The following is a 26350-nucleotide window of genomic DNA, read 5'->3' as shown; positions in this document are numbered from 1 at the left end:
CTAACCCTTGAATAAAAGATTGGCATACGCTGCCAAAACAAATACTCGATGTCCAAAAGATAGAAATACATGTCTCATGACTGGAGGCACATATCCAAATCCAGTAAGAGAGAAGAAAATCGGCAACTCTCTCAGCAGTTTTGTCCACAAAATGAAAACACGCGTCTCAGGACTGGGCACATGTCTAAATGGGTGCGGTTTCAACAGGGTATGCTCTTTATACAGGGGGTGGGCGGACACCCTAACTGTTCGGTAAAGCTAGATTGCTTCCTAGCTAACCGTATTTGCTTCCAACGGGGGGCGTCTGACCTTGATGGTTCGTCGCGCTAGTCGGCTCGTTTAAGCTAACGCCTTGACATAAACAGAAGTTCTAATTTTTTTACGGGAGGCAGATCACGTTGCTAGTGCAATTTTACGCAGCACATACGCCATACAATTTTACACTATACGATACGCTGTATTTTTGTTATGAATGCCAAAAATACCAAAATGTGACATTTCTAAAAGGGCAGTACAGGAAAATGCCAAACTGTCTATGGGAGCTCTTACATAAAGCACCACTATGGGACAGGCACAAAGCACGGTGTGCATGCAAGATGATGCAAAAAACTATAAAAGAAAATAAACTACTGAATGCAAAGCAATAAAAAGGTTTTTAAGGGTTTTAAAAACTTCGTGAGAAAGCCTGTCAAGGCGCGAATCCAACGAGCTAAAACGTTTGGTTTAGAAGACTAAACAAAAACCGGGAAAATGGTCATTTGGACTAACCAGCATCCGCGCACAACTTTGAGGGTTGCGCTGGGGTGTCGCGCGCAACATTGGAAGTTGCACGGAGCTGTCTCTCTGTGAGTTCCACGCAGAACTTAAACAACGAACAATTGTGGAAGAACACGATCTACAACTCGCTCCCTTCTTCTTCGTTCATATTTTCCAGTCCCTTTCCATTTTTTGTTGTCGTATGAACTTAAGGAACGTAAATCGTGCTCCTTGTTTATTGTACCAAACTTTGATAATGACATGAAACTATTCTCGCGACTCATGTTTATTTTTTCCATGCTTAAGTTGCAAAATTGGTTGTATCAATGATAACAATAATCAATAGTTGTTACTAGGAAATTTTGCAAAATAACACCACAAAATAATCAAAAATTTGATGTAGCTCTTATCATTAGTCTTCACAACCATTGATTGGTATAACCTTTCCAAGTTATTGCAATTATCATGATTACTTGTTGATCCCCATTCCCTAGTGTTTCATTTGTTTGCTTTTTTGTTTTGGTAGTTGATTAGTATTGGTTACTCTATTCTTCACCCTTGACTTTGGTCTAGCTTAGGCGCATATTGGAAACACTTAAGCATAACCGTTCGTAGTGGTTCGACTCTTCACTTACCTCTATACTTGTATATAGGTTTGTTAAGTGATTATAAATTTTGTTTATCTCTAGGGAGGATTAGTCAACGACCTAGTTTTCCCAACGTCAGAAACGCCATCTTCGAGACATCACCACCAATTATGCAACTACTAATAAAACTAGGACTAATCAAAATATTAAGGTAAAAAAATAATCAACGACACGTAGTCCGTATTTAGATTTACAAAAATACATAACGAAACACAGCCTATATTTACTATCCTAGTCAGGCCCCACTAGTTGCCATTTTGTAAAACCTGCTTTAGAATATCATTCCCTTCATCCATTCACTTCTAAAGTGAATGGCCCATGAATTTCAAAAAAGTGAATGGCCCATGAATTTCAAAAAATAAAACAAGCAACAACGCAAAACGAGCGCAAACTAGTAACTAACTTAGGTGGTTAATCCAATTAACACGCCTAATTAAAACTACTCAAAGTTGTAATCCGATTATGTGAATTAACGCAATAATAATAGCTCAAAACGATTAATGAAGCTCCCAGTAAATTCCACATCAAACTTAATTAAAATTAATCCAATTAATATTAATTAAGCTGGTTAACCCAAAATTTTACCAAATTATTTTCCAAGTGTCGGGAAAAACCGAGGCCTAGCCTCGTTTAAAGTAAAACACAAAACTGCAAAATAAAAACGAGGAAAAAATGTCTCGGGCTAACCAAGGCTAGCAGCCCCAGCCTTCGTGCGCATGCAAGTGCTAAGCGTTGCCTAGCAGCCTCGGCCTTGCATGCCGAGAGCGCCCAGCGGCCCTCACTCCATGGCGTGCCATGGTACTCTCTCGCACGCACGCCCTCCCGCACCAAGCTGCTGCTGCTTGCACACACTCACGCACAAGCATGGTGCATTCCCTCGGTAGCAACATGCGGGCTACACAAGCAGCCCCGCTAGCCTCGGAATTTTATTTCGATTTTTGTGTGTGACGTTAAAATTAATTTTAAATTGATTTTTGAACCAATATTTAGCAATATTGAAAATAAAACAAGTCCAACTTAATTAAACTCAATTTTAGTGCAAAAACATAAATTAATTCAAGAACTATTCTTTAAATTATTTTTTGCTCAACTTGATGCTACAAAAATTGAGGGCTATTCTCACAATTAATTTAATCAATCATAAATTAAAGATGAGATTTGAAAAAATGGTTGGAAAAATAAATAATCATCCAATGAAAAAATTTATTTAACACTTACTTATGCGCATTTGAATATTGTAATCTTCCAATATGAAGAACAATAATATTTCAAGCACAAGTATGAACTTCTAAGATTTTAATCAACTTAAAAATGATTAAAACCAAAAATTAGTTCATTATGGATTTTAGTAAGTTAAGATCCAACCAAATAAACAATTAAAGATTGAATCTTTAACATTTTAGGGGCTTCAAAAATACATATTCACCATAAATATTCACACTCCAAACAATTAATTTGCAAAAATGTGATTACAAGTTTGTGTGAAATTAAGAGGTCACCAAATTAAGCACCAATTATGACTTCATAAACATGCTTAATAAGGGTTAAAATTGCAAAAGATTAATGGTATAATCAAACACATAATCCAACAATTGCATGCCATAATTAATCAAGGTTTAAAGATTTAAAAAAATTTCGTACAAAACAAAAAACCCCTCGAAAAACCACTTTCTGGGTGGATTTTGGCTTCTAGAAGGTCATTTTTAATCAATTTGTGGGTAAAGAATGATTTAGAACGTCGATTCCACCCAAAATTCACTAATTTTGATTCAAAATCGGAGTTCATAGGCAAAAAAAAAAGGATAAATACGATTTTAATCCAATTAAAAAACAAGCTCCTAATCTAATTAGGATGCTAAACCAAAAATTGAAATCCATTTAAATTACCTTAATTAATTAATTTTAGTTGTAAAAATTAAATGCAAGAAGCTCTTATATCGTTGTTGGGTTTTACGGAGTCTGACACCGCGCGGAAACAAAACCCGATAACCAGATCGCATGCATAATAATTACAATATTAACAAAAGCATGAAAATAAAAAAAAAACACGAACATAAGAGAAGATAGAGAAATAATACTCACCCTAGAAGCGTGCTTCGCTAAACCGATGAGCTCGGACTTGAAAGCTTCAAGATCCACAAGTGTGAAACCTCCGACGGCTCACACCCTCGCTACCGAACCATAACCGGCCCCTACCCCGTAGCTTAGACGGGACTAACCAAAATAACTTAGAATTTACGAACAAAGGTTTTCTCGCTTTTGGAGATCCCTTAGAGTTCACCAACTCAAGTGAAATTCCCAATACCAAATGAGAGGTATTTATAGGGAATTGTTCCCAAGAATTCCCATCATCTTTCATTGTGGGATAGTTGGTAAAAAGGAAAAAATAAGACTTAATTTAATTCTAAATTAAATTAAAAAGTCAAAACAATCACCAAACAACAAGTGTCACAAGGAGAACAAGGGGGATAGGTGAGGACCACAAGGGGAAGACCACCTTCCCCTTGCTCCCCAAGAAAACCCACCAAAACCGGCTCTCACCCACACCAACCATAGTGCACCAGCTGGCGCCTGGCCTTAGGAACCAAAGCACGCCAAGCTGGCGAGCTGGTGCTTGCCTGGGCCTGCTATCTGGTTTGCGTGTGTACGTGTTCGAGCAAGCCTTGCGCGCTTGCAAGCTGCTGGGCGCATAGTGCTAGCAGCAGCTAGTGAGGCCCAACATTGCTTGCTAGCGCTGCTACCTTGCTGGCACGCTAGCATGCTAGCTATTTGTGCTAACGAGCTGGCGCTGCTAGCATGCCTAGCGATGCGCGGCTAGCCTTGCTGGCCTTGCCTTGCCCGCAAGGCTTGCTCTACCAGCAAGCCTGGCCATGCGTTGCATGCTGGGATTACGGCTGAGCCTTGCCTTGCGGCAAGGGATTTGGCTAGCCATGCTAGCCCACCTAGCCCTGTATTGGCTAGGCCGTTTCGAGGCTAGGATTTTCACTTGCGTTGGCTTGTTTGATTGATATTTCCATCTCGGGTCATAAATTCGACTCGACTTTCGACACTCTAAGCTCGGAATCCAATGGCTAGTTTGTAAAATCTCTATTGACACATCTAATCCTTCGGATTAATTCGTCACTTGGGTTCGGTTACACAATTGGATGTGACCCAAAGTGTTTAGTCAAGAACAAGCTGTAATATTAATTATACATTAATATTACTGATCGAAAGCAGCCTTTAGCTAAACATTCCAATCACTTGACCTCATTGAATAATTAGCTTTCCTAATTAATTCTAAACCCTCTATCGAAATAATGCACTTGTTCGAAGGACACCATTCCTTTCAATTGAATCAAATGAAAGTCAAACGTATTTTAACAAAGCTAATTGAATAAAATGAAAGTTAAATGCATTCAACAAAGAAAGTCAAACACATTCAAACAAATCTTTTCGAATAAAATGAAAGTCAAATGCTTTCAACAAAGCTATTTGAATCAAATGAAAGTCAAACGCATTCAAACAAAGCTAATCAAATCAAATGAAAGTCAAATGCATTCTACAAAACTAATTGAATCAATTGAAAGTCAATGCATTCAAAAAAGCCTTTTTTAAATCAAATGAAAGTCAAATGCATTCACCAAAGCTAATTGAATGAAAGGAAAGTCAAACACATTCAAACAAAGCTTTTTGAATTGGTGATGATTTGATCCTATTGAGAGCTCTCATTATTGTTTATTGTGTGTATCCACTCCTTAAATTATAAGGAGCTCCTCTTTTGCAATGTTAAGGTGTCTCTTGAATCTTTATATATTATGGTTTTGAAATTAGTCTACTAGTATTTTTTTTAAAAAAAAAAATAAAAATAAAAATAAAAATTGTGTATTATTATGTTGCACTAGTGTTAAGTGCTGTAAAGGCTTATGTGTTAAAATTCTATTTATCCTTTATTTGTTGTTTTAAGGTCTAGGCTTCTAGTGGCAAGTTTATTTTTTTTTGTATCGTGTCTTGTAAACTCTAATTTATTTTTGTTAATTTAGCCATTTAAAAAAAAAATCTAATAAAATTGTGTTTACTTGATCTTAGTAATATCTTGTGGGGTCTACCTTCATGTATTTGCAGACTGAACAAATGTTGCTCCATGACCAACTTGTTGGTTAAAGAGCTTCTAAGACCTAGAACTAAGAAGTAAAAGTATATAGTTTGTTGACAATGGTGTATAATGTCGAATTTAGTTCTTCAATCAATTGATTAGATTGACTAGATCTGTGTCTTCGTTCATTCTTACAAAGAAATGAAGGAGAGAAAATATTTAGAAAATCATTTTTACATTGTTACAAAATTGTAATTAGTTATACAACCAATTGTTGGTGCATAACCTGCTAAAAATATTGATAAGCACGACCAACATTACTCTTTATGTAATTTTATATTCTAAATGTAAAAAGTTATTTAGCTAATTCCTATACTTTTATTGACAACATAAAACTTGAACGTTGTAATGGAACGAAGTTTATGCACTAGTTTCCATAAGCCATAATAAGAAGATGGAATCGTAAATCTTCCCTAAATCTTAAGAATATATACAACATGGAGTTATGAATTGCATGTGATCAATTGATTGTAGGAAGAGTGGATGGCCAACGTGCAACCCATGTGATATGGGCTAACAAGGGTCCCGCCGCACTTCACTTCGACACTTCGCCCATCTTATGTTTTTGAAATTAAAATTAAATATCAAAGGGCAAATAAGGTCATTAAGACTCCATGTTCATCCCCTCACTCTAAGAGGGCGTTTGGTTAGTGTATTTTTTGAATTGGAAACGGATTCAATTAAACCGGTACCGTTACCGTGTGTTTGGTTTGAAGACATTGTAACAATTACCATTATCCTTAGGTAATGGTTACCCCTCATTTACTACCTCTCAAAAACTTGGGGTAACAAATACCCTTACCCTCCTCTTAACAAATACCCTTTTCATGATTAAACCAAACAAATGAAAAGGTAATATTTAAATGATTCCTTTCCCCCGTCTTATTTGTTTCCTTTTCACTCCGTTTTCATTTTTCATTTTACTCTTCTAGACTATCCCTTTTGTTTTTTTTTACTAGACATTTTACAAACATAGGAAAATATAATAATATTGGGAACATGGATGATATTTAATAATAATGGAAGATCCGTTACTAACATGGTTGGTAATAATAAAAATTTAAAAAGTTTATAACATTTGATCAAATACAACTAAAAATTAACCAAGAACATCACTTGCTAATATTAAAAGTTATAGTTTACACTTCAAACTTCATTTACCACTAACTAATTCTATTTCTCTGAATAAATTACCAAACTAAATATTCTTCCACACACTCCATAATTGATTTCTAATCCTGTAAATCAAATAAGAAATCCTTAAAAAGGAGTAAGGATAAAAAAAAAAAAATAATCAAGTACAATAAAACAAAGCATTGTTTACTGTGTAATAGTTGACAAAATATAGCTACAATTTTTCCCATGTATGGTACAAAATGCAGAAGGGTTTAGCCCAATTTTTCTGCCTTGTTGTTGTCTACCACGAGAGTGCTCGCTCGAGGCGTGCATTCGAGGAAGGAGATTGAATCGATCAGTGGTGTGGAGGAAGAGGCGGTGGAGAAGCACCGGAAGGATGTATTGGTGGAGGATTACACTGGTAACACTTAGCAAAGAGTCCAAAAGTGTCAACCTGCCTTACAAAGTTGGTCATGCTAGCCCATCCTCCGAAACCAAATCCTACTATCAATACCCAAACAACTATAAACATATTCACTGCGTACATTCCTGCCCAACTTGGAAAGAAGGATGGAGGCTTCTCTGCAGCATTCTGCAACAGCAAAAAGAATTACAAAGTTATTTTTTAAATTATTTTCTTGCCCTTTATGTAAGTCTTTTGCTAGTTTGTTAAGAAACAAATTAAGAACAAATGGAGAAGGAGACAAGGATAACTAAAACTGGCTGACTTGGTCAAACTTTTGACCCAAAAGCTGATTTTGGTGCTAAAATTATTTAAATAGGTGCAAAACAAATTCCAAATACAAGAAAAAACTCACCTTGACCAATTAAAGGATAATTAAGCGTATCACATTGACTTTTACATTATTTATATATAAAATACTAATTTTATTTCAAAATATATAAAATACTAACTTTAATTCAAAAATATTTGATTCGTACGGAGGTTAAAATTTTTTGTGATAAAAAAAAAAGTTATTGTATATATAAAAGAATAAATTAACTAATTTCATGCGTGAAAACACTAATTCTTTAAATGATTATAAATATATTAGGTTACTTTTATGGAAAAGTTTATGAAGCTAAAAATAGAAATATAAATACTTAACGTTACTATAAATGATCAACGTGTAATTATGTCTAAAATTATTAAAAAATTAGTAATTACTCAAAAATCTCTAGAGATACACAGCAAGATTTGGTTCTTTCATTAAGAGCCAGAATCTTAAAGATATATGGTATTTATGAGGTGACATGTAATAAATCTATTGAGAGTTATGGGCAACTATAAAAAGTTATAAAAAAGTATATATATAAAAAAGTATATGTTATTATGTAAATAGGAAAAAGTCGAAAAATGCCAGCTCACAGAAGATATGAGACCAATCTGATCATGTAGATACCATATCAGATAATGGAGTAATAATTACTAAATGAAGATGACAGCCCTTTCTTTCCTTGGATCTACTCCATATATCTTTTTTGAGTTTTGACTTTCACATGTTTTCCTATCACTTTGTAATTGTATAAAAATCACAGTCATTAAATGCCCAATCAAACAATTGTTGAGGTTAGGGAACATTAGAATAAGAATCCCCAACTAAAGCGGGTCACTTACCAGCTCATTCCACTTCTCATTCTTTAATGATTTTATCAATTGCTTACTAGTAGATTGCACATATCCCTTTCACCAAAAACAATTTGATAGGTTTAAGGGGTTAACCTCTTTGTTCTAGCTAATTAAAGTGTGTCCCTTTCTTTTGCCATATAAAAGTGTGATGTTGTTACCAATTGTTATTCTCTATGAAATTAAAATATAAAATAGTAGAAAAATTTTTATATTTAAAGATTAATAAATCCTTGCCAAAAGGAGCATATTAAATTAAGACAAATACAAAAAAAAATAAGGGACACACTAAATTTGGGAAATAGCAAGTATATTTTATTATCAGTCGATGAATAGATTAATTATTTCAGAAAACCAAGGGGGAGTTTTTTTTAAAAAAAAATCTTATATAAACAATAATGTTATACCACGGGTGCATTATTTTTATAAAGCTATATGATACATTACTTACATTAACACGGGTGCATTCTAGTAAACTATTAATCAAAAGTATAATTATTACGACACACCAACTTCAAATATTTAATAAAACATAAGATTACTTTTATTATAATATAAAGCTAGATGCATATTCTCTTGTTGGTTGAAATAATTAGTTGCATTAATAGCAAGAAAGTAAAGGAAATCCATAAACTATAATTTGAAAAGAGAATGAGATAATACCTTTCTGGCGGAGGCGTCTTTATAAGTGAGCATATGGGCAAGAGCTGGGATGATATAGACAGTGAAACTAACCAAGAGGGCACCCACAGCAGAATTAATGGGCCCAAAGAAAGGGAATATAATTGCTAAGAACCAAATTGGTATCACCACTGGAAGCCTTACTAGAGCTCTTAAACATAAACTCTTTGTGTCATGCATTCCAATCACTTTCTCCCATATGAAGTATAATGGTGTACAAGCAAACCCAAATGTAATGAACTGCATGCAAAAGTAAGAAGAATTTGATAATTTAGGTTAATTGATAGAAAACATAGCTCAATGTTTGATATAATAAAATGAAGATCAAAAGTATCGAAAATTAAAACAAGATCTATTTCAAAGGTACTATCTCAGCTTCTTTTTATTGTGTTTGTTTTGACTTTGTACGATATTTAAGGCTTACATTTGACTATTAGTATTTTTAATGAAGTATTAACTAAAATTATAAAAAATTTATAGTGTAAAAAAAACAAATTTTGACAATTCTAAATTTATATGTATTAATGAGAATTTTTGGTTAAAAAATTTAAAGTCTGACCATGGAAGTCAAAACAAGAACGGCAAAAAAGACAGAGGGGTACAAAACCTTTTTTTAACTAGGGAAAGTGCTAAATTTTTATGAATTAATTTTATACTGTTTGTTGCTTCATTTAGCACAACATATGTGTTGGTCATCACACAAATTAAGGAAAATTTAGGAAAGTGGTAGGGATGCATGGACCACTTGATCCATTAGTTAACATTCGACCAGTGAATAAGGAAACCAAATTATAATGTTGCAATTGATCATGATATGAAAATTTAAAAAATCAGAGGTATATATTGTAATGGAACAATAACAAATGAAATATTAATTAATTAGGCAGATTAAATTATTATAGCTTGAACTTATTCTAAATTATTTTCTTCCAATAAGTTAAGTTAATTAAACTAAATGTATTTAATTATATTTAACTAATTGAACTTGTAGGTAGTAAATGATTAAAATCTAATCTTAAATGATTTTCATTAGCCCATTCATACTTTTTAAGTGTTATTTTGTAATTACAGTTTACTTTAACTATTTAATTACACTTTTAAATTTTTTTTATGAACTATAATAGTTGTATGGTACTACGTGAATCATTCTCCTAACTTAGGTAAACTATATTATCGATATTAATCATATTATAGTTAATCTTCAAATTAACTACTTTCATTTGTCCCCATTCTTAATCAATAGTTACTCATCATTGCATTGTAATCAAAAGTAATAGTTGCTTTGCTATTTTTAATTGATAATTGATTAGATATTTCGAAATGACATGCAACATTTATTATAAAAAAAAAAATGAAATTTTTTATAATCAGACAAAAAACTGAAATCGGGGAACAAATGAGTTTACAGTATTAAACAATTATTATTCTCTTCACCCATAATATACAACTTTTAATAATTATTTGGAAAATTGGTTTAAAATAATACCAACTATCAACGGTGTGTGAAAAATAATACGAACTCAACAATTTGTTATTAGAGGAATCACCTTTTGTACTATATATGTAAAATAGTACGTTTGTTATCGAAACAGTAATTCGAAGAATATTCCATCTATAGTTATTATTTATTTAAATTTTTTCTCCTTTCTTTTCAAAATACATATTATGTTAACAATTTCCCTTATAATCCAAATTAATAATGACCCGCTCCTTTTATTTTTATTTTTATTTTTATTTTTATTTTTAAATTGTGAATATATATTTTAATATTAATTTTTCAAAATACCTATAGTACTTTATACTATCACACGATAGTAAATAGGGTATTTAAATGCATTAGGTATAATTAGTTTCTAAAATTGTTTCAAAATTCCAAAATTTCCCCACATTCACCAACTAAAATAATGAGGGGAGATTTTTTTTTGAAATAATTTTATTAAAATAATAATGCATTTAAATACCCTATTTACTATTGTGTGGTAATAGAAATTACTACAGGTATTTTGAAAAAAAAATATCATATTAACAATTTTTTTTTGTTAAAAAAAAAAGCCAAATAAAGGGGTAGGGCATTATTAATTTGGATTGTATTGTAAGTGAAATTGTTAACATAATATGTATTTCGGAAAAAACAGAAAATTATCAACAAAAAATTATAATAATAATAAATATAGACAAAATATTTATCGTGATACTTTTCCGGTGAATGGCGTACTATTTTGCACATAGTACAAAAGGTGGTACCACTAATAGCAAATAGTTGAATACGTATTTTTTTGCACACACCGTTGATAGTTGATATTATTTTAAGCTAATTTTCCTAATTATTTAACTTTAGTTGTCCCATGATATGACTTGAAGTTTCTTAAATAATTACTACTCCGTATCTTTTTATAACATATTATATGGGATCGACAAACTTCTTTTGACTCTAATGTGAAACTTAAATTACCAAAGGTGAACGTTACCAATAATAAATAAGTTATCAATATTTCTATGAATTGATTTTGACACATTTAAAATTGATTTTAATGCACCTTTATATGAAAAGAACGTAGAAGACATTATTTTTACCAGTAACTTTATAAATTGATTTTAACACACCTAAATTTAATTTGACGTATCTTTATATGAGAAAAACATAGAAAATTGTGTTCTAATAATAGATGTGTTTAAATTATTTGTCATAATATTGAATGTAAAATTAAAGATGTATAATAAAGAGATTAAAAATTTTTACCTGATGGATAAGCATGAGTATAACGGCAGCATCACGGAAACCCGACTTAGGTAAGAGAGAGAAAGCATTTGAATGGTTGAGAAGTTCATCACCAAAGGCCCAGTAGACAGCCGCAGCAGACGGAAGTGTTAGAGTGAATACATAGAGTGTGGCCAGCAGATAAATGTACTTGAACTTTTGAGGTTTCCACATGGCATGCATTATTTCCCTGTTTTATTTTTAATTAATTCAATCATTAACATAATAAATAAAATTCGCATCAATCTAATGAAGAGCTTTTTAAATACTTCTCACATTAAATCAATGTTATTATATGCCAATTGACCAAATTAATCATCATTGGTACATCGGATTCTTGGAGCAAGATTTATGCATATGATGGGCCGTCCTCTCTTACACAATTTGACTTAGCTCGGATCAATAAAAGTAATATGAAAATTTCAAATTTAACTTACTAAATATAGGAAGTGGACCTAATTTGGGGTTAACATAAACCAATTGTAGTATAAATGTGGTTTCTTATGTTTACTCGTCAATCGTTGTACCAGTGTAAACCATACCGAAATAAAACTAATACAAATATTGTGCAAACTTTTTATATTAGCTGAAATATCTAGTTAAAAGAGAAAACTTGTCTTTTACCAATTTAAATTGATACTCCATCCGTATTTTAATAAGTGTTATACTTTGACTTTTTTCACTATTTATATAATGATTTTGACTTGATTAATTTACTAAAATGTTACTTTATAATACATTGTTAGATTCATTATAATGTATATTTTCATAATATTAATTTTCATATAATTTTACTAACCACATAATTAGATAAATCAATGATCAAAGTCGTGTCTCGATATGCGTGTTTGGTCAAAGTGTAACACTTTTTTAAACACGGAGGGAGTGGATTTTTTGTTTTACAAACTTAAATAAAGTTTCTCTTACAAAAAAAAAAAAAGAATTTATTCAAAATGTTACTATTTAAAAATTATGTAGATATTACAAAAGCACTAAATCCTAATCCTATTGAGATCTACATTTCTCTATCCTACAAAAAATATTCACTTAGAAATTTGTTTAAGAGTACTAAATTTTTTTACTAAATCGGTACAAATTTTTAGGTAGATATCTAAAATGAATTTACTAGGGACTGCCATCGAATTATGAGAACAGCGGCAAAAGCTGGAAAGCGAAAGCGCGTACATAGAAGAAGAGAAGGATGCGGGGCACCAAATTGCCGAGCAAAGCTATTGAATAAAATATACCCATTCTATTTCTAATTTAGAAAAATTATTTTTAATAATCCCACCTTTGATCGATTCGCTATTAATAATCCCGCCTTTTGATTATAATCTAATAATCCCATCTTTATAGTGCATTCTCTTTTATAGGTCCCTAACCTGTTGGTAACCGATTTTAACAGGTTAAAATGCTACGTGCCACTTTATGATTAGTTGATAGATTTATAAAATAAAAAATTTTAAAAAAAAACTAAAGTTTAAAGAATAAAAAAAAATTTAACAAAAGTAACCCACCAGCGAACCCCAAACCCCCACACCACCCTAGCCCAAACCCTTCCGCATCCATCCCCTCCCCACGCCCTCCACCCTCCGAAAACCTCCCTCCCCACCTCCCACTACTGGATACCCTTTCCCCACCCTCACCCAACGAAAATCGTCTGCTCTTGTTAGTTGCAGGAAGTATGAGCGAATTTGATGGTGCGATGGTGGAGCGAACATCGGGGTTGCGATGCTTCAATAATCACAATTTGTTGGGTGATCGAATTTGCGTTGGCATTGATGTGCTTAAGAGTTGCATGGGTGGCGCGACGGTGGTTGCGATGTGCGATTGGAGTGGTTGGGTTGCTGCTATCCGCTTTTGCATTGTTGATGTTGAGGGAGTACGAGTTGTGAGGGGGAGAGTGGCGAATGGGGAGGTGAAGTTTTGTGAGTTGCTGTTCAGAAAGTGCGGTGGTTGTTGTGGTTTTGTGGGTTGTGCCTGAGGAGGGAGGTGGCGAACAAGGAGGTGAAGTGTTGTGGCCTTGAATATTTTTTCTTATTATTTTTTTAGTTTTTATATTTTTTTTATCCACTCGTGTAGTGACACATGTCATTTAATAAATTAAAAAAAAAAAAAAACCCCAACGTACAGGTTACCGGTCACAAGGAACCAGTAGAAGAGAATGTCGTATAAAGGTGGGATTATTAGATAATAATTAAAAGATGGGATTATTAACAACGAACCGGTCAAAGGCGAGATTATTAAAAACAAATTTTCCTCTAATTTATCAACCCATTTACTACCTTCCCAAAAAAATTGCATCGTATCAGTTTATTCAGAATTCAATTCTACTTCATTTAGTTCTCAACATAATTTAAGCAAATTTATCTATCACTTATTATAACCTTAATTAAATAAAAATAATAAGATTCCTTCAAAAAAAAAACAAAAAAATAATAAGATAGGATAATTTGAAATTTGTAGAGAAAATATTTTAAAATTTATGATTTTAGAAAAACTAGCGTTTAATCAGACGATGTCCTTGATACTTTGAATATTTATTTGTGTTATACCGAGTAATATTTTATGTATTAGATAAAAGAATTTAAATTTTAATGTTTAGTATTTTTAATGTTCATAATCGTCTTAAACATCTTTATTTATTTAACTTTAACAAGCACCAATTTATATATTGTAAAGAAGACACCCTACATGTTTCAAATTAAACTATATTAAAAAAATTTCTATCTAATATGAGCAAATAAGTTAACTTTTTTATTTGTTACTTAATGGTTTGAGTAAAAATATTGCCGGATAAAAGATAGAAGTCTTACACAGTGACAGCATGTCCACCAAAAGTATACAATATGTTAGTGGCGCCCGTAAAATACAGCACTAGCTTCGATGGCCCGGAATGTGTTACCCCTTCAACCTGCACGCATGAGTGCACAAACGCAACACATAAATATTTTAATATTAACTTAAAATCTTAAACTGTAGAAAAGCCCCTTTATTGTATTATTCCGGCTGGAAAAAAATAAAAATGTTTTCCCGTTTAATATTGCCTTTTTGGCCTATTTTATTTTGACTTATATGTTCATACTGTTTAATGTATATAATCGGTCAACTTTTCTAAGTGGTTACTGTCCTAAAAATATGATTGTTGTTAATTACTTTGGATCACCTATAATCGTGCTTTCGCTTATTGAGGTTAAGATTTTGACTATAATATTATACTATAAAAGAATACTCCAATGTTATATTCATTTTACAAATTACAATTGTTCAATTCCATGACTTACAGTTAATAAAATATCATTCTAATAAGATCTAATTTCTAACTGCATTGAAAATAGGAGTTTAGTAGTAGTTATTTGTCCAATCATTTAGTCAATAGTTTCAAAATCAAGCATGAATTTTGAAATTATTAAATAATCGAAATTTATCTACCTCAGTTGAATTGAAAATTTTACGGTACCAATTAATATAATACCGATTTAGTTTAGTCTTTCATACTCGAATTTTAATTTAACTGTACCTGTCCATGGACGAGAGATGCAATGGCCATGTACCAAGCCGTGTAAGTAGTCATGCCAAGGCCAAGAAAAGACCAAAGGCGGTAGTTATGGAAAGAGGGGATGAACACAGTTGTAGCACAGCATGCTCCGAATATGTAAGTCCATGTGCGTTTGTCCAAATGGTCATTGATGTAGTATATGTTACTGTTACAATGTTTCCAAAATACAAGAATCAGCCAAAAATTTTGTTCCTTGTAATCATGATCACTTAAGGCATTGTTTTTTTCCAATTTAATAAAAAAATCGGAAAAAATAAGTTCAAATCATGACTACCGAAGTTTAACTAAAACTAAAATAAGTTCGAGTATATGATCTAACCTTGCACAAGCAATGAGCTGAATAACAGATCCGAAGCAAAGGAAAATTACATTGAAGGCTAGACCCACAGCTTTCCAATAGGGTCCCAATAATCCATCCAGAACTTCAAACCACTGTTAAAATAAATACAAACACAGTTAATATTTTTAACAGAAAAAAATTGATCAAATGTAGGGTATAACATAGAAGCAATAATGATGCAAAAATGCAGACATACACACCTGAATGACATGGTTTTTGAAGTTGACACCTTCCTTCTCCTTCCGACTCCGGTACTCAACATATAGAACACTAATGAGATACGCCGTCCAGCTGCCCAGAAAGCCGTAGAATATCTGAAGTAGTATTCCCGAAAGCATCCCTAATTGCGAAAACGAGTATGGAAGAGTAAGTAGCACTTGTGCCACCTGCATAAACAATTAGTTCAATCAATAAAGCAAACTCTAATCCATTGTAAGGTACTTGTATTAAAAAATCATAGGAGGATTACTTGATTCGAAGCACAACTGAACCAGGCATCCCAAACGGAACCACCGTGCCAGAGGAAACTCTTCAGGCCAAACATCGACTGATCATCCTCTTTGCTGCCATCACCACCTTCCTTATTGTCTATGTTACTCTCATTATCGTGAAAGTTCGACACGATTGATTCCTCACCCTGCTTTTCGGTTAACATTTTTATTTTCCTTGTCTTTCACGGGCTGATGCCTAGGCTAGATCTGTATCATACAACAATCAGAATTATAATCAATCAAACCAAACGGATCTAAATGAACGAAATAAGACAAAATGGGAGAATATATGTATAGAGAAATAAGAATTATACATTACCTTGTTGTGAAATGTCACTATCTCACGCTAAATATTTGATGCAGGAGAATTAAGATCAAATCTTGTATTGTAACTCCTTATATAAGCAACTTCTGGTTTAAAAAGAGAACAGGAGATGAACAATTAATAGGACAATAATTACAGCAGCTGAAATTGCAGTGGAGAAAACGAAAAAGCTTTAATAAAAGACCAAATTGTTTGACAAAAAAGAATTAAAAATATAACGGGGTTTACGGAAGACTAAAGAATTCTTACTTTTTGAAGCACAAAAAAAAAAAAAGAAAACCCAAATTAAATGCGCCACAAATTTGCAGAAAGCTAAGCACGAATACGGCTGGAGGAGCCCCCCTTAAGGAAAGCACAATCAATCGCACTGCCGCTTCACCAGTATTGCTTGATTTATTTAATTTGTGTGTTTACGCTTGGGTTTGTTTTTTGCAGTGCACTTGGAGAATGCAGTAGTGTATTGATCTCGAGAGAAAATAAAAAGGGTCTTTATGCTTTCTGTTAACAGCAACTCGCTGTATAACGCTTCTACGGAGTAATAAATGTAATCTACTCTATTTAACATGGACTGCCAGGATGGAGTACTTCTTACATAAAGGGTATAGTATATCTTATTTAACCGTTAAAGGATATGTTATTCATACCTTCACACCAACCCTTACACCCTTTTTTAAGTGATATATATTAATCAATACCATTATTCGGTCGGTCAGGGTTACTTAGTCTCGATCGGCCAGGAGTTACTCTCACACTGAAAACGCGCTAATCGGCTGAGTATTCCCAGAATAGTAACCCTTGATTGACTAAGTAGCCCCTAAATAAATAACCCTTAAATAGTGTGGCCACCCACACTGAAAAAGCACTGTTGTATTAATAGTAATTGGAAAAAAAAAATCTTTTAGTCAAACAGAATTTTTAATATGTTAATTACATAATGATTTCTTTCTATACATATGTTAAAAGTATGGAAAATAGGATATCATTTAATACAAAAATATATATATATATATATTTATATATATTTATAGAGTATCTTTGTTACCTAATATTAATTATGTTAAAATAATTCTAAGGTAAAATAACTATAAGAAAATACAATAACTCGATATATTCTATTAAATTAACATATTAAGGATGTGTTCTCTTGAACTTATTATTTGAACTGAGCTTATCTGAATTTATTAGATCTATTAAACTTATTAGACCTTATTGAACTTAATTATTAGACCTAATTAAACTTATTAGACCTAATTGAAAGGGTCTGTTCTATTAAACTTATTTTCACTTATTTCAGGTCCTTAGATAAGATCTGTGAAGTTAAGATAAGTTCAGTTCAAGAAAAATAAGTTCAGATAAATTATAAGTTTTAATAAGTTCAGTTAAGCTCAGATAATTAAGTGAAAATTAGGAGAATATAACACACCCTTATTGAAATTAATTGGACCTTATTGAACCTTATTAAACCTTATTATATTATTAGACCTAATTAAGGTGTGTTCTCTTCACCTTATTGAACTTGAACTTATCTGAACAAAACTTATTTGAACTTAAACTGAACTTATAAGACCTTATTAAACCTTATTAAACTTATTAGACTTTATTGAACTTATTAGACTTTATTGAACTTAATAGACCTGATTGAACTTATTAACTTACCGAACCTTATTTAAACTTATTAGACCTTATAACGCCTTTATTATTTGACTTGATTAGAACTTCTTGGAACTTATTAAACCTTATTTAACTTATTGAAACCTATTATTAGACCTTATTTAACTTGTTGGAACATATTAGATCTTATTGAACTTATCTAAACTGAACTCATCTGAACTTTAACTGAACTTATCTGAACTTATAAAACCTTAAACTTATTAGACCTTATTGAACTTATTAAACTTTATAGAACTTATTGAAACTTATTTGACCTGATTGAAGTTATTAACTTATTGGACCTTATTTAAACTTATTGGACCTTATTAAACCTTATTACTACCTCCGTTAACAGTTATTTGCAACGATGGGACATTTTTCCTCTCTACTTTATGTCAAATCGTTGCAAATAACTGTTAACGGAGGTAGTATTAAATTTGATTAGAATTTCTTGGAAATTGTTAAACCATTTTAATTTATTGAATCTTATTAGACCTTATTAACTTGTTGGAACTTATTAGATCTTATTGAACTTATTAGACCTTATTGAACGTATTAAACCTTATTAAATTTATTGGACCTTATTGTATCTTATTTAAACTAATCTAAATTTATTAGGTCTGAAACTTATTTGTAGAAGATGAAGAGAACAAGCCCTTAGAACCTATTGGAACTTATTAGACCTTATTAAACTTATTGGAACTTATTAGACCTTATTAGATCTTATTGAACTTATTAGGCCTTATTGAACTTACCGCACCCAATAGTTTGTGCAGCGAGAAGGTAGCGCGAGTGGGAGTGGCAACAACATTGACACTCCATCCTTCCACCACCTGCAAAATCAAACACATTAAACCACAATCCAGATCTACATCGATCCCCAAAATCCCTAAATAATACTAAGAAAAAACGAAATCCCAAAAATCAAAGTGAAACAAATCACAAATTAAAACAAATAAATCCCCCAAAAACGAAAGACAAGGGTTTTGATTTGCGTAGGCTTGAACGGAGGTGACCTGGTGGTTGGTGATTTCCAGTGGGTTCGGCTTAAGGTAGAGGTGGTGGTGGGTTCGGTGGGTTCGGCTTAAGGTAGAGTTGGTGGTAGGTGGGTTCGGTAATTAGTGATTTGCGGTGGGTTAAGTGGGTTCGGCTTAAGATAGAGGTGGTGGTAGGTGGGTTCGGTGGTTCGGTGCAGTGGTTGGTAGTTGATGAGTAATCGGCGGATAATAGGTCGTGTCTACTAACTTAAATCAAATCAACAATTTATATTCCTAACCTAACTCTATCAAGTTTACACTAGATAACGGCAAGCTAGGGTCGAACCCACAAGGAAACGGGGTATTGCACAATCAAAGTGGAATTAAGAATCTATTGCAAGTGACAATGGGTATTTTGGTTTGTTTTTGTGAATTTCTAAAACTAAACTCTCTACCAAAAAGACTAAAACAAGCAAAACAAAGAAGTTCAAACTAGAAACACTAAAATAAAGAGGGAAAACAAGATTTTAAGGGGAATATGATCAAAAACACTAGGTAGGATGGGTTCCAATCATGATCAACTAAGACAACTATGATAATCATCATGGATTCATGCCAAGGAGTACAAACTCTACTCAAAATAATTCATTCTCATGCAATCACTGAAGCAAGTTGATGAAATAGATCAAACATAAACTAGATCATTCTCATGCATCTAATTTAGAACTCAAATATTGGAACTAAAGGTGCACAACAATAGCTCCAAGAATTTTAAGCACAAAATCATCAACTTAAGGCAAAACCCAATCAATCATCAATATCAACTCAACCAATCATGATTTTCACCCCCTTCCCTAGCTAGAAATCTAAGCTAGAGAAGAGAAGGTAGCCATAACAACAACACTAAACATGGATTCAATCCTAACAAAACTAAACATGATTCAAAACCAAAGAAAAGGTAATGAAACAAGTAAAAACAAAGAAATTTATGGAAATAAACACTATCAAGAGCAATAAAACCAAGAAAAAGATAAGGGTAAAGAGATTACTACTATGAATCTTGATGGATTAAGCAAACATGAACTAGTTGCATTGAAAAGATGAAAACTTGAAGAAGGCTCGAAAAGATCTTGATTTACAATAATGAAAACTTGAATGTTAAGCTACTTTCTCTCTCTAAAATGCTGATGTTTCTCTCACTACAAATGTTCTGGATGATATTCGAAAACAGAGAATCTCATGAAATTTCAATCCAAGGACTATTTATAGTCTCTTGATAAAACAAGGGTAGAAAGTGGGGGAGAGCCCTATCCAGGAGCTGCCGCTCCTACTCCGCCGTGGGTACGATCTTGGGAAGACCCAGCTCGTCGCGCCCTCTCTATCAACTGCCGCGCCCGCAGCTACCTAGGAGAGGCCTCTCCCAGTCTTCTCCCAGCCTTCTTCAGAAACTGAGATGTTCAGCTCAGAACTCGACCCGCGCTCGCGACCTTGATTCTCGTGCTCGCGGCCTTGTTGTGCGTTGTGCGCCCTCTCTCTTGACCATCTCCTCCTCTTCCTTAGCCTCAATAGCCCTTTTAGCTTCATCCTAAGGTTGCAAAAACCTTCAAAATCAACAAAGAAAAGATATAAAACAAAAGAAAAGATAAAAGAAGAGGAAAAACACAAGAAAGAACAAAAGTAACCAAAACAAAGGTAAAAATCGCTAGAGAAGGCACAAACACGTGACAAATGAGGGAAAATCATTAGTAAAAAGGGGTGAAATAGTGGTATAAATGCCGCTCATTAATGAGTGGAATTTATGCCACTATTTAGCCCTTTTGATTAATGATTTTTCCCCATATGTCACTTGTTTGCGCCTTTCTAGCTGTTTCTACCCTTGTTTTGGTTATTTTTGTTCTTTCTCATGATTTTCCTCTTCTTTTATCTTTTCTTATGTTTTATATCTTTTCTTTGTTGATTTTAAAGGTTTTTAGCACTCTTAGATAGAGTTAAAGGAGCTAATTTGGCTAAGGAAGAGGAGGAGATGCTCAAGAAAGAGGGCACGCAGCTCTGTAAGGAGCCGCGGGCGCGGGTGTTTAGGCCGCGAATGCGGGCAGTCTAAAGTGGAGCTCAACCTTGGAGAGGGCTCTCCCCATTCACTCGCGGGCGCAACACTTCATGACGCGGGCGCGACATTTTGAGGCCCTGATTTCCCTTGCTCCTCAGCCGCGGCCTCTGCCCAGCTGTGAGAGGCCTCTCCACCAACCACCGCGGGCGCGGCTTCCTGGGTTTTGCAGTTCCGTACCCAGCTTGGAGAAGGCGCGGCCTTGCTCGAGAGGGCTCTCCTTAGTTTGTTATTTTCGGATTTTTGATGCACTATAAATAGAATTTCTCTTGAATTTATGAAGGAGTCTATTTTCCAAATATAATTAGAACTTTGTAGTGACAAAAACTCTAGTATTTTAGAGAGAGAAATTTGCTTAATCTTCAAGTTTCATCATTGTAATCAAGATTTTCTCAAATTTTCTTCAATTCAATGCAAGTATTTTATGTTTTCTTCATCAATCAAGCTTCATAGTAGTAATTCCTTTACTCTTACCTTTTGTTTGGTTTAATTGCTTTTGATAGTGTTGATTTCCATCTATTTCCTTGATTTTACTTGTTTGATTGCTTTTTCCTTTGAATTTGAATTATGTTTAGTTTTGTTAAGATTGAATCCATGCTTAGTGTAGTTGTGATGGCTATTTTCTCTTCTCTAGCTTAGATTTCTAGCTAGAAAATGGGGTGCAGATCATGATTGATTGGGATTATGTTGATGATTGATTGGATTTAGCCTTGAGTTGATTATTTCGTGCATAAATTTCTTGGAGTTATTGATGTGCACCTTTAATTCCAATATTTGAGTTCTAAATTAGATGCATGGGAATGATCTAGTTTAGTTTTGATCTATTTTATCAATTTGCTTCAGTAATTGCATGGGAATGAACTATTTGAGTAGAATTTGTATTCCTTGGCATGAATCCATGTTAATTATTATTGTTGTCTTAGTTGATCATGATTGGAACCCCCTCTCCCTAGTGTTTTGATCATATTTCTCTCAAATCTAGTTTTCCATTCTTATTTTAGTGTTTCTAATTTGAACTTTCTTAATTCGCATGGCTAGTTTTGCACTCTTATCACTAGTAGAAAAACATAAATGAGCATCAAGAAATTCGCACCGGTTATTAAAAACCGGTGCAAATAAAAACAAGGCAGGAGTTAATTAAAGAGTAATCGCACCGGTTCACACCGAACCCCTACGAACTTGAGTTAATCGTACCGGTTCAAACAGAACCGGTGTGAATTTAAAAAAAAATAAATCTCGCCCCTCTTCTTTCTTTTCTCTTTCTGTCTTCTTTCTTTCTCTTACCTCGATCTCTCATTCTCTCTCATCTGTATCTCTCTCATCTCTAGCTCTCAGTCTCAACCATTGCTGCTCTCCTTTGAAAACCGCCGTCAATTTGAGCCAAGGACAACCATCATCGCCGCCGCCGTCTATTTTCTTGAATCTACAACAATGGAGGCTATCTCTTGCCTTCTCTTTCCTCAAACTCGCAGTCACATGCAATCGAAGCCACCGCAAGCCAGATATCGAAGTCATCGCCGGCCAGATCCCTCAGCCATCGTCGATCTCCCTTTCATTTTCTCTCTCCTTCTCCATTACTGCGCCGCAAGAAACGCCATTAATGGCTAGGGTTTTTAAAAACAATATTCATTCAATTTCTGCAATTTATCTCCTTTTTCATTCAGTTTTTGTGAAATTTCACAATTAATTTTGATTTTTCTTTTCATGTTCTGTAACTTGGTGTTTAAATTTCAATTTTTGCCGATTTATGGATTATTTTTGTGCTACTTTGTAGAGGATTGCGATTAAAGGGTGAGCTGCTGTGATGCGTGGTGTGATTGTGCGTTGGTGTGGAGGCTGCCCATGTATTTGAATTATGGGTACACGGAGTATTTGAATTGTGAGTATATAGAGTATTTGATACTTGAAATTTCAGTAGTTTGATGTGAATATTATATTGGTTGTCATTGAATTTGATTTTTTGGGTATATATTTGTTTGGCTATATTTTGATTGATTTCTTGATTGTGGTATGGGTATATTTGTTATGGAAATTGGGTGTTTTGTAATTGATATATGAACTTTGAAGGACAAAATTCAAAATTTGTTAAAAATGAAACTTAAAATTGCCTGCTATCCCTGGTGGTATGAGTTTAAAGGTAGCATTTTATTAGGTGGATTGAAGATTTTATTTGCAATCAAGTGAGACATGTTGATTTTTGATAATTCTGTATGGAATCATTTGCTGTTTTCGCTCTTGCACTCCTATAGTATGTTAATCACTGCCCTGGTGTTGGAAATTGCTAATTCCAAAAGTGAATATGCAGTAGAGTTGCTACTTTTGCTCTACTAGAGCTGATGCTGCTACTTTTGCTCTGCTAGAGCTGCTGCTGGTACTTTTGCTATGCTAGAGTTCATCCATAATAATGCAACCTTTTTCTTTGTAGTCATTATCTCTGGTTTGATCTGTTTTCAGCTTCTTATTCAAATCGTTAAGTTGTCACGAAAGAAGGAATGGAGGGTGATGGACAATGGAAGGAATGGAGGGTGACAATGCTGCTGTTCAGCTACTATGCAATTCTTTGCTGCTGCTTTTATGACGTTGTTGCTTTTGTGCGGTTCTGCTGCTTCTGTGCTGTTGTGCAGCTGCATATGTTGCTCTTTGTGTGTAGGTGGATTTGGTGAAGTCTAAGGGTAATTTAGATGAAACTTTCCCATATACATAATTTTATTTTATTTAATTTGTGTGTAACCTTGTATATTTTATTTTATTTTTGGACAAAAATTGTAATATTACAACCTTTTTTGATGAAAATATGTAACTTTATATATATGTTAGTGTTTATATATCAATTTAAGTGAAAAAAATGCATTTTTTTTATTTATTATTTTTTGGGGCATTAAGGGCACCGGTTTTGAACTGAATCGGTGCAAATAACACGTTATTAGCACCGGTTAACCGGTGCTAATAACTGTTATTACCACCGTTTATGAACCGGTGCAAATACCTTCACTTTTTGGCTTCCCTCAAATCTAAACCGGTTCAAAACCGGTGCGAAAAGCCGGTTTTGAACCGGTGCGCATTTCCCTTTTTCTACTAGTGTATTGTGTTGTTATTGGATTTGTTGCTTTTCATTTTTGTTCATTTACTATTTTGCTAGTCATGGCTAATTGTTTGCTTAGCTTTGATGGATGCAAAGGAGGTCTCAAGGACCACCCACACATAACATTGACCAAGAGATCGGCCGTACTTTGAGACAAGTCCGTAGACTTTATCAAGAAGAGACGCGAGGTCTTGGTGTTATTGTTGAGAGTGAGAGTGATTCTTGGTCTTCGAGTTCTCAAAGTGAGGCAATGGCGGCACAAGAAGATGATGTTTTGTTTCGTGAGTTTGGAAATCCGGAGGATTATGAGCTCACGGAAGGGATTTTGCTACCCGTCACGGAAACCAATTTCACCATTCATCCCCAATACACAAGGATGGTACAAGCTGAACAATTTTCGGGTTCTCCAAGTGAAGATCCTATTGAGCACCTTGATAGATTCCTTGAACTTTGTGCCATGATTCAAACTAATCAAGTTTCTCAAGAGTACATCCGTATGCACTTATTTCGACAATCTCTTTCGGGTAGAGTAAAGAAGTGGCTCAAGCAAGTCAAGCCAAATTCACTCAGAACATGGAGGGAGATAGTCAAGGCATTCTTGAAGAGGTTCATTTCAGAGGAAAAGACAGCTGAAATGAGAAGGAAGATTGCATCATTTGAACAAGAAGCGGATGAGAGTCTTAGTGAAGCTTGAGAAAGGTTCAAAGAGTTGGTACAAGCATGTCCTCACCATGAATACAATCAAAGTTTGCTCATGCGATTCTTCTATGATGGATTGGAACCTATGTTTAGAGCTAATTTGGATGCGGGAGCGGGTGGACAATTGATCAAAATCCCTCAAAATCAAGTTGAAGCAACAATTGAAGAAGTAATGAAGAACTACTCTTGGGGTGGTAGAAGGAGGAATGCACCAAGGAAAGGTGGGATGTATGAATTGGAGAAAATTGATCAATTACAACATCAAATTGAGCTTTTGACAAAAAGTCTTGCAAAGTTGAATACGAGTGTTAATAGTGGGACAAGCTCCTCTCAAGTCAATTCTTTCTCTTGACAAAATTGTGGTGGTACAAACCACGATACATCTTATTGTGGAGGTTTGAGCCCCGAGCATGTGGCGGCATACAACACAAGGCAAGATGGATATAGGGGAAGTGGCGGTGGAGTAGCTTGGAGACAACCACTACCCGGATTTGCACCTCAACCTCAATAATGGAGTCAACAAGCTCAACCACCCTACAACTCCAACTCTCAATACCAAAACCCACCTCCACTTCAAAACCAAAACCCAAGAGGAAACTACCCAAGAAACAACCAATACAACAACAATCAAAATCAAGTGTCTCAAAGGAGCCAAGAGCAAGCGTCTCAACCCGATTCTACATAAACCCAAATTCTTCACCAACTTCAAGCCATAAATCAACAAATGTAAGAAGTCAAGGCTCAAAACAAGATGGTTGATTCACAATTAGCTCAATTGGCCGAGAGAGTCCCTTTTAATTCACCTTCTACTCTACCCAGACAACCACAAACTAACCCATCCAACAACATAAAACCCGACTCTTGCAAGGCAATCACATTAAGATCGGGTACATCCTATGAAGGTCCTAAGGAGGGGGTTAGTGAGGAAAAGAAGGGAGGAGAAGAGAGTGTGAGTGAGGACAAGAGAGTTGGGGAAGAGAAGGTTGTGGAGAAAGAAGGAAGTGTGGAGAAGAAGAAGCTTAAAGATGAGAAGACAACTTCAACTCCTAGTGAATCTAGGAATGTTGATGGGCCGGTGCCATTTCAGGTCGACTTGCAGAAAGGAAATTGAATGACAAGTTTGCAAAGTTCCTTAGTGTCGTTGAAGTTGTCACGCAAATGCCTTCATACTCCAAGTTCCTCAAAGATATTCTCACCAATAAGAGGAAGCTCAATGATGAGCTCATCACTCTTCCCCATCAAGTGAGTGCACTTGTCCAACATAAGATGCCAAGTTGGAAAAAGATCCTGGAATTTTCACTTTGCCGGTAAAGATTGGGAACATGGACGCTAGGGGCGCCTTAGCCGATCTTGGAGAAAGTGTTAGTTTCATTCCTCTATCCATTGCTCAAAAAATTAACATA

At 34.1% G+C, this 26350-nt stretch overlaps 1 protein-coding gene across 2 annotated transcripts; it reads right to left on the bottom strand.

The window, feature by feature from the left end:
• Window positions 1-6637: 6637 nt before the first annotated feature.
• On the bottom strand, window positions 6638-17012 carry LOC110706251 (auxin transporter-like protein 4). Of its 2 annotated transcripts, none has more exons than XM_021884147.1 (10): window positions 16685-17012; window positions 16430-16521; window positions 16089-16317; window positions 15820-16005; window positions 15599-15711; window positions 15241-15424; window positions 14537-14634; window positions 11703-11910; window positions 8945-9202; window positions 6638-7246 (listed from the first exon to the last, which is right to left on the bottom strand). In XM_021884147.1, the coding sequence occupies exons 3-10, from the start codon at window positions 16272-16274 to the stop codon at window positions 7010-7012; spliced, it is 1470 nt and encodes a 489-aa protein (XP_021739839.1). In that variant the 5' UTR covers window positions 16275-16317; window positions 16430-16521; window positions 16685-17012; the 3' UTR covers window positions 6638-7009. The 2 variants fall into 2 exon arrangements, with proteins under 2 accessions (XP_021739839.1, XP_021739840.1); XM_021884148.1 differs by having other exon boundaries at window positions 16430-16518.
• Between the last annotated feature and the right edge of the window lie 9338 nt (window positions 17013-26350).

This window comes from Chenopodium quinoa, unplaced genomic scaffold, assembly GCF_001683475.1.
Source record: "Chenopodium quinoa cultivar QQ74 unplaced genomic scaffold, ASM168347v1, whole genome shotgun sequence".
NCBI lineage: Eukaryota > Viridiplantae > Streptophyta > Magnoliopsida > Caryophyllales > Amaranthaceae > Chenopodium > Chenopodium quinoa.
The sequence above is the reverse complement of the archived record's forward strand: the minus strand, read 5'-3'. Positions and strand labels throughout refer to the sequence as shown.

Excerpts from the sequence above, each read along its gene's own strand:
- LOC110706251 (XM_021884147.1), bottom strand. The coding sequence starts at position 16,274 with ATGTTAACCGAAAAGCAGGGTGAGGAATCAATCGTGTCGAACTTTCAC. Across the intron at positions 16,006-16,088 it reads TCAGTTGTGCTTCGAATCAA|GTGGCACAAGTGCTACTTAC; the intron begins GTAATCCTCCTA and ends TTGTTTATGCAG. Across the intron at positions 14,635-15,240 it reads CATCTCTCGTCCATGGACAG|GTTGAAGGGGTAACACATTC; the intron begins GTACAGTTAAAT and ends TCATGCGTGCAG.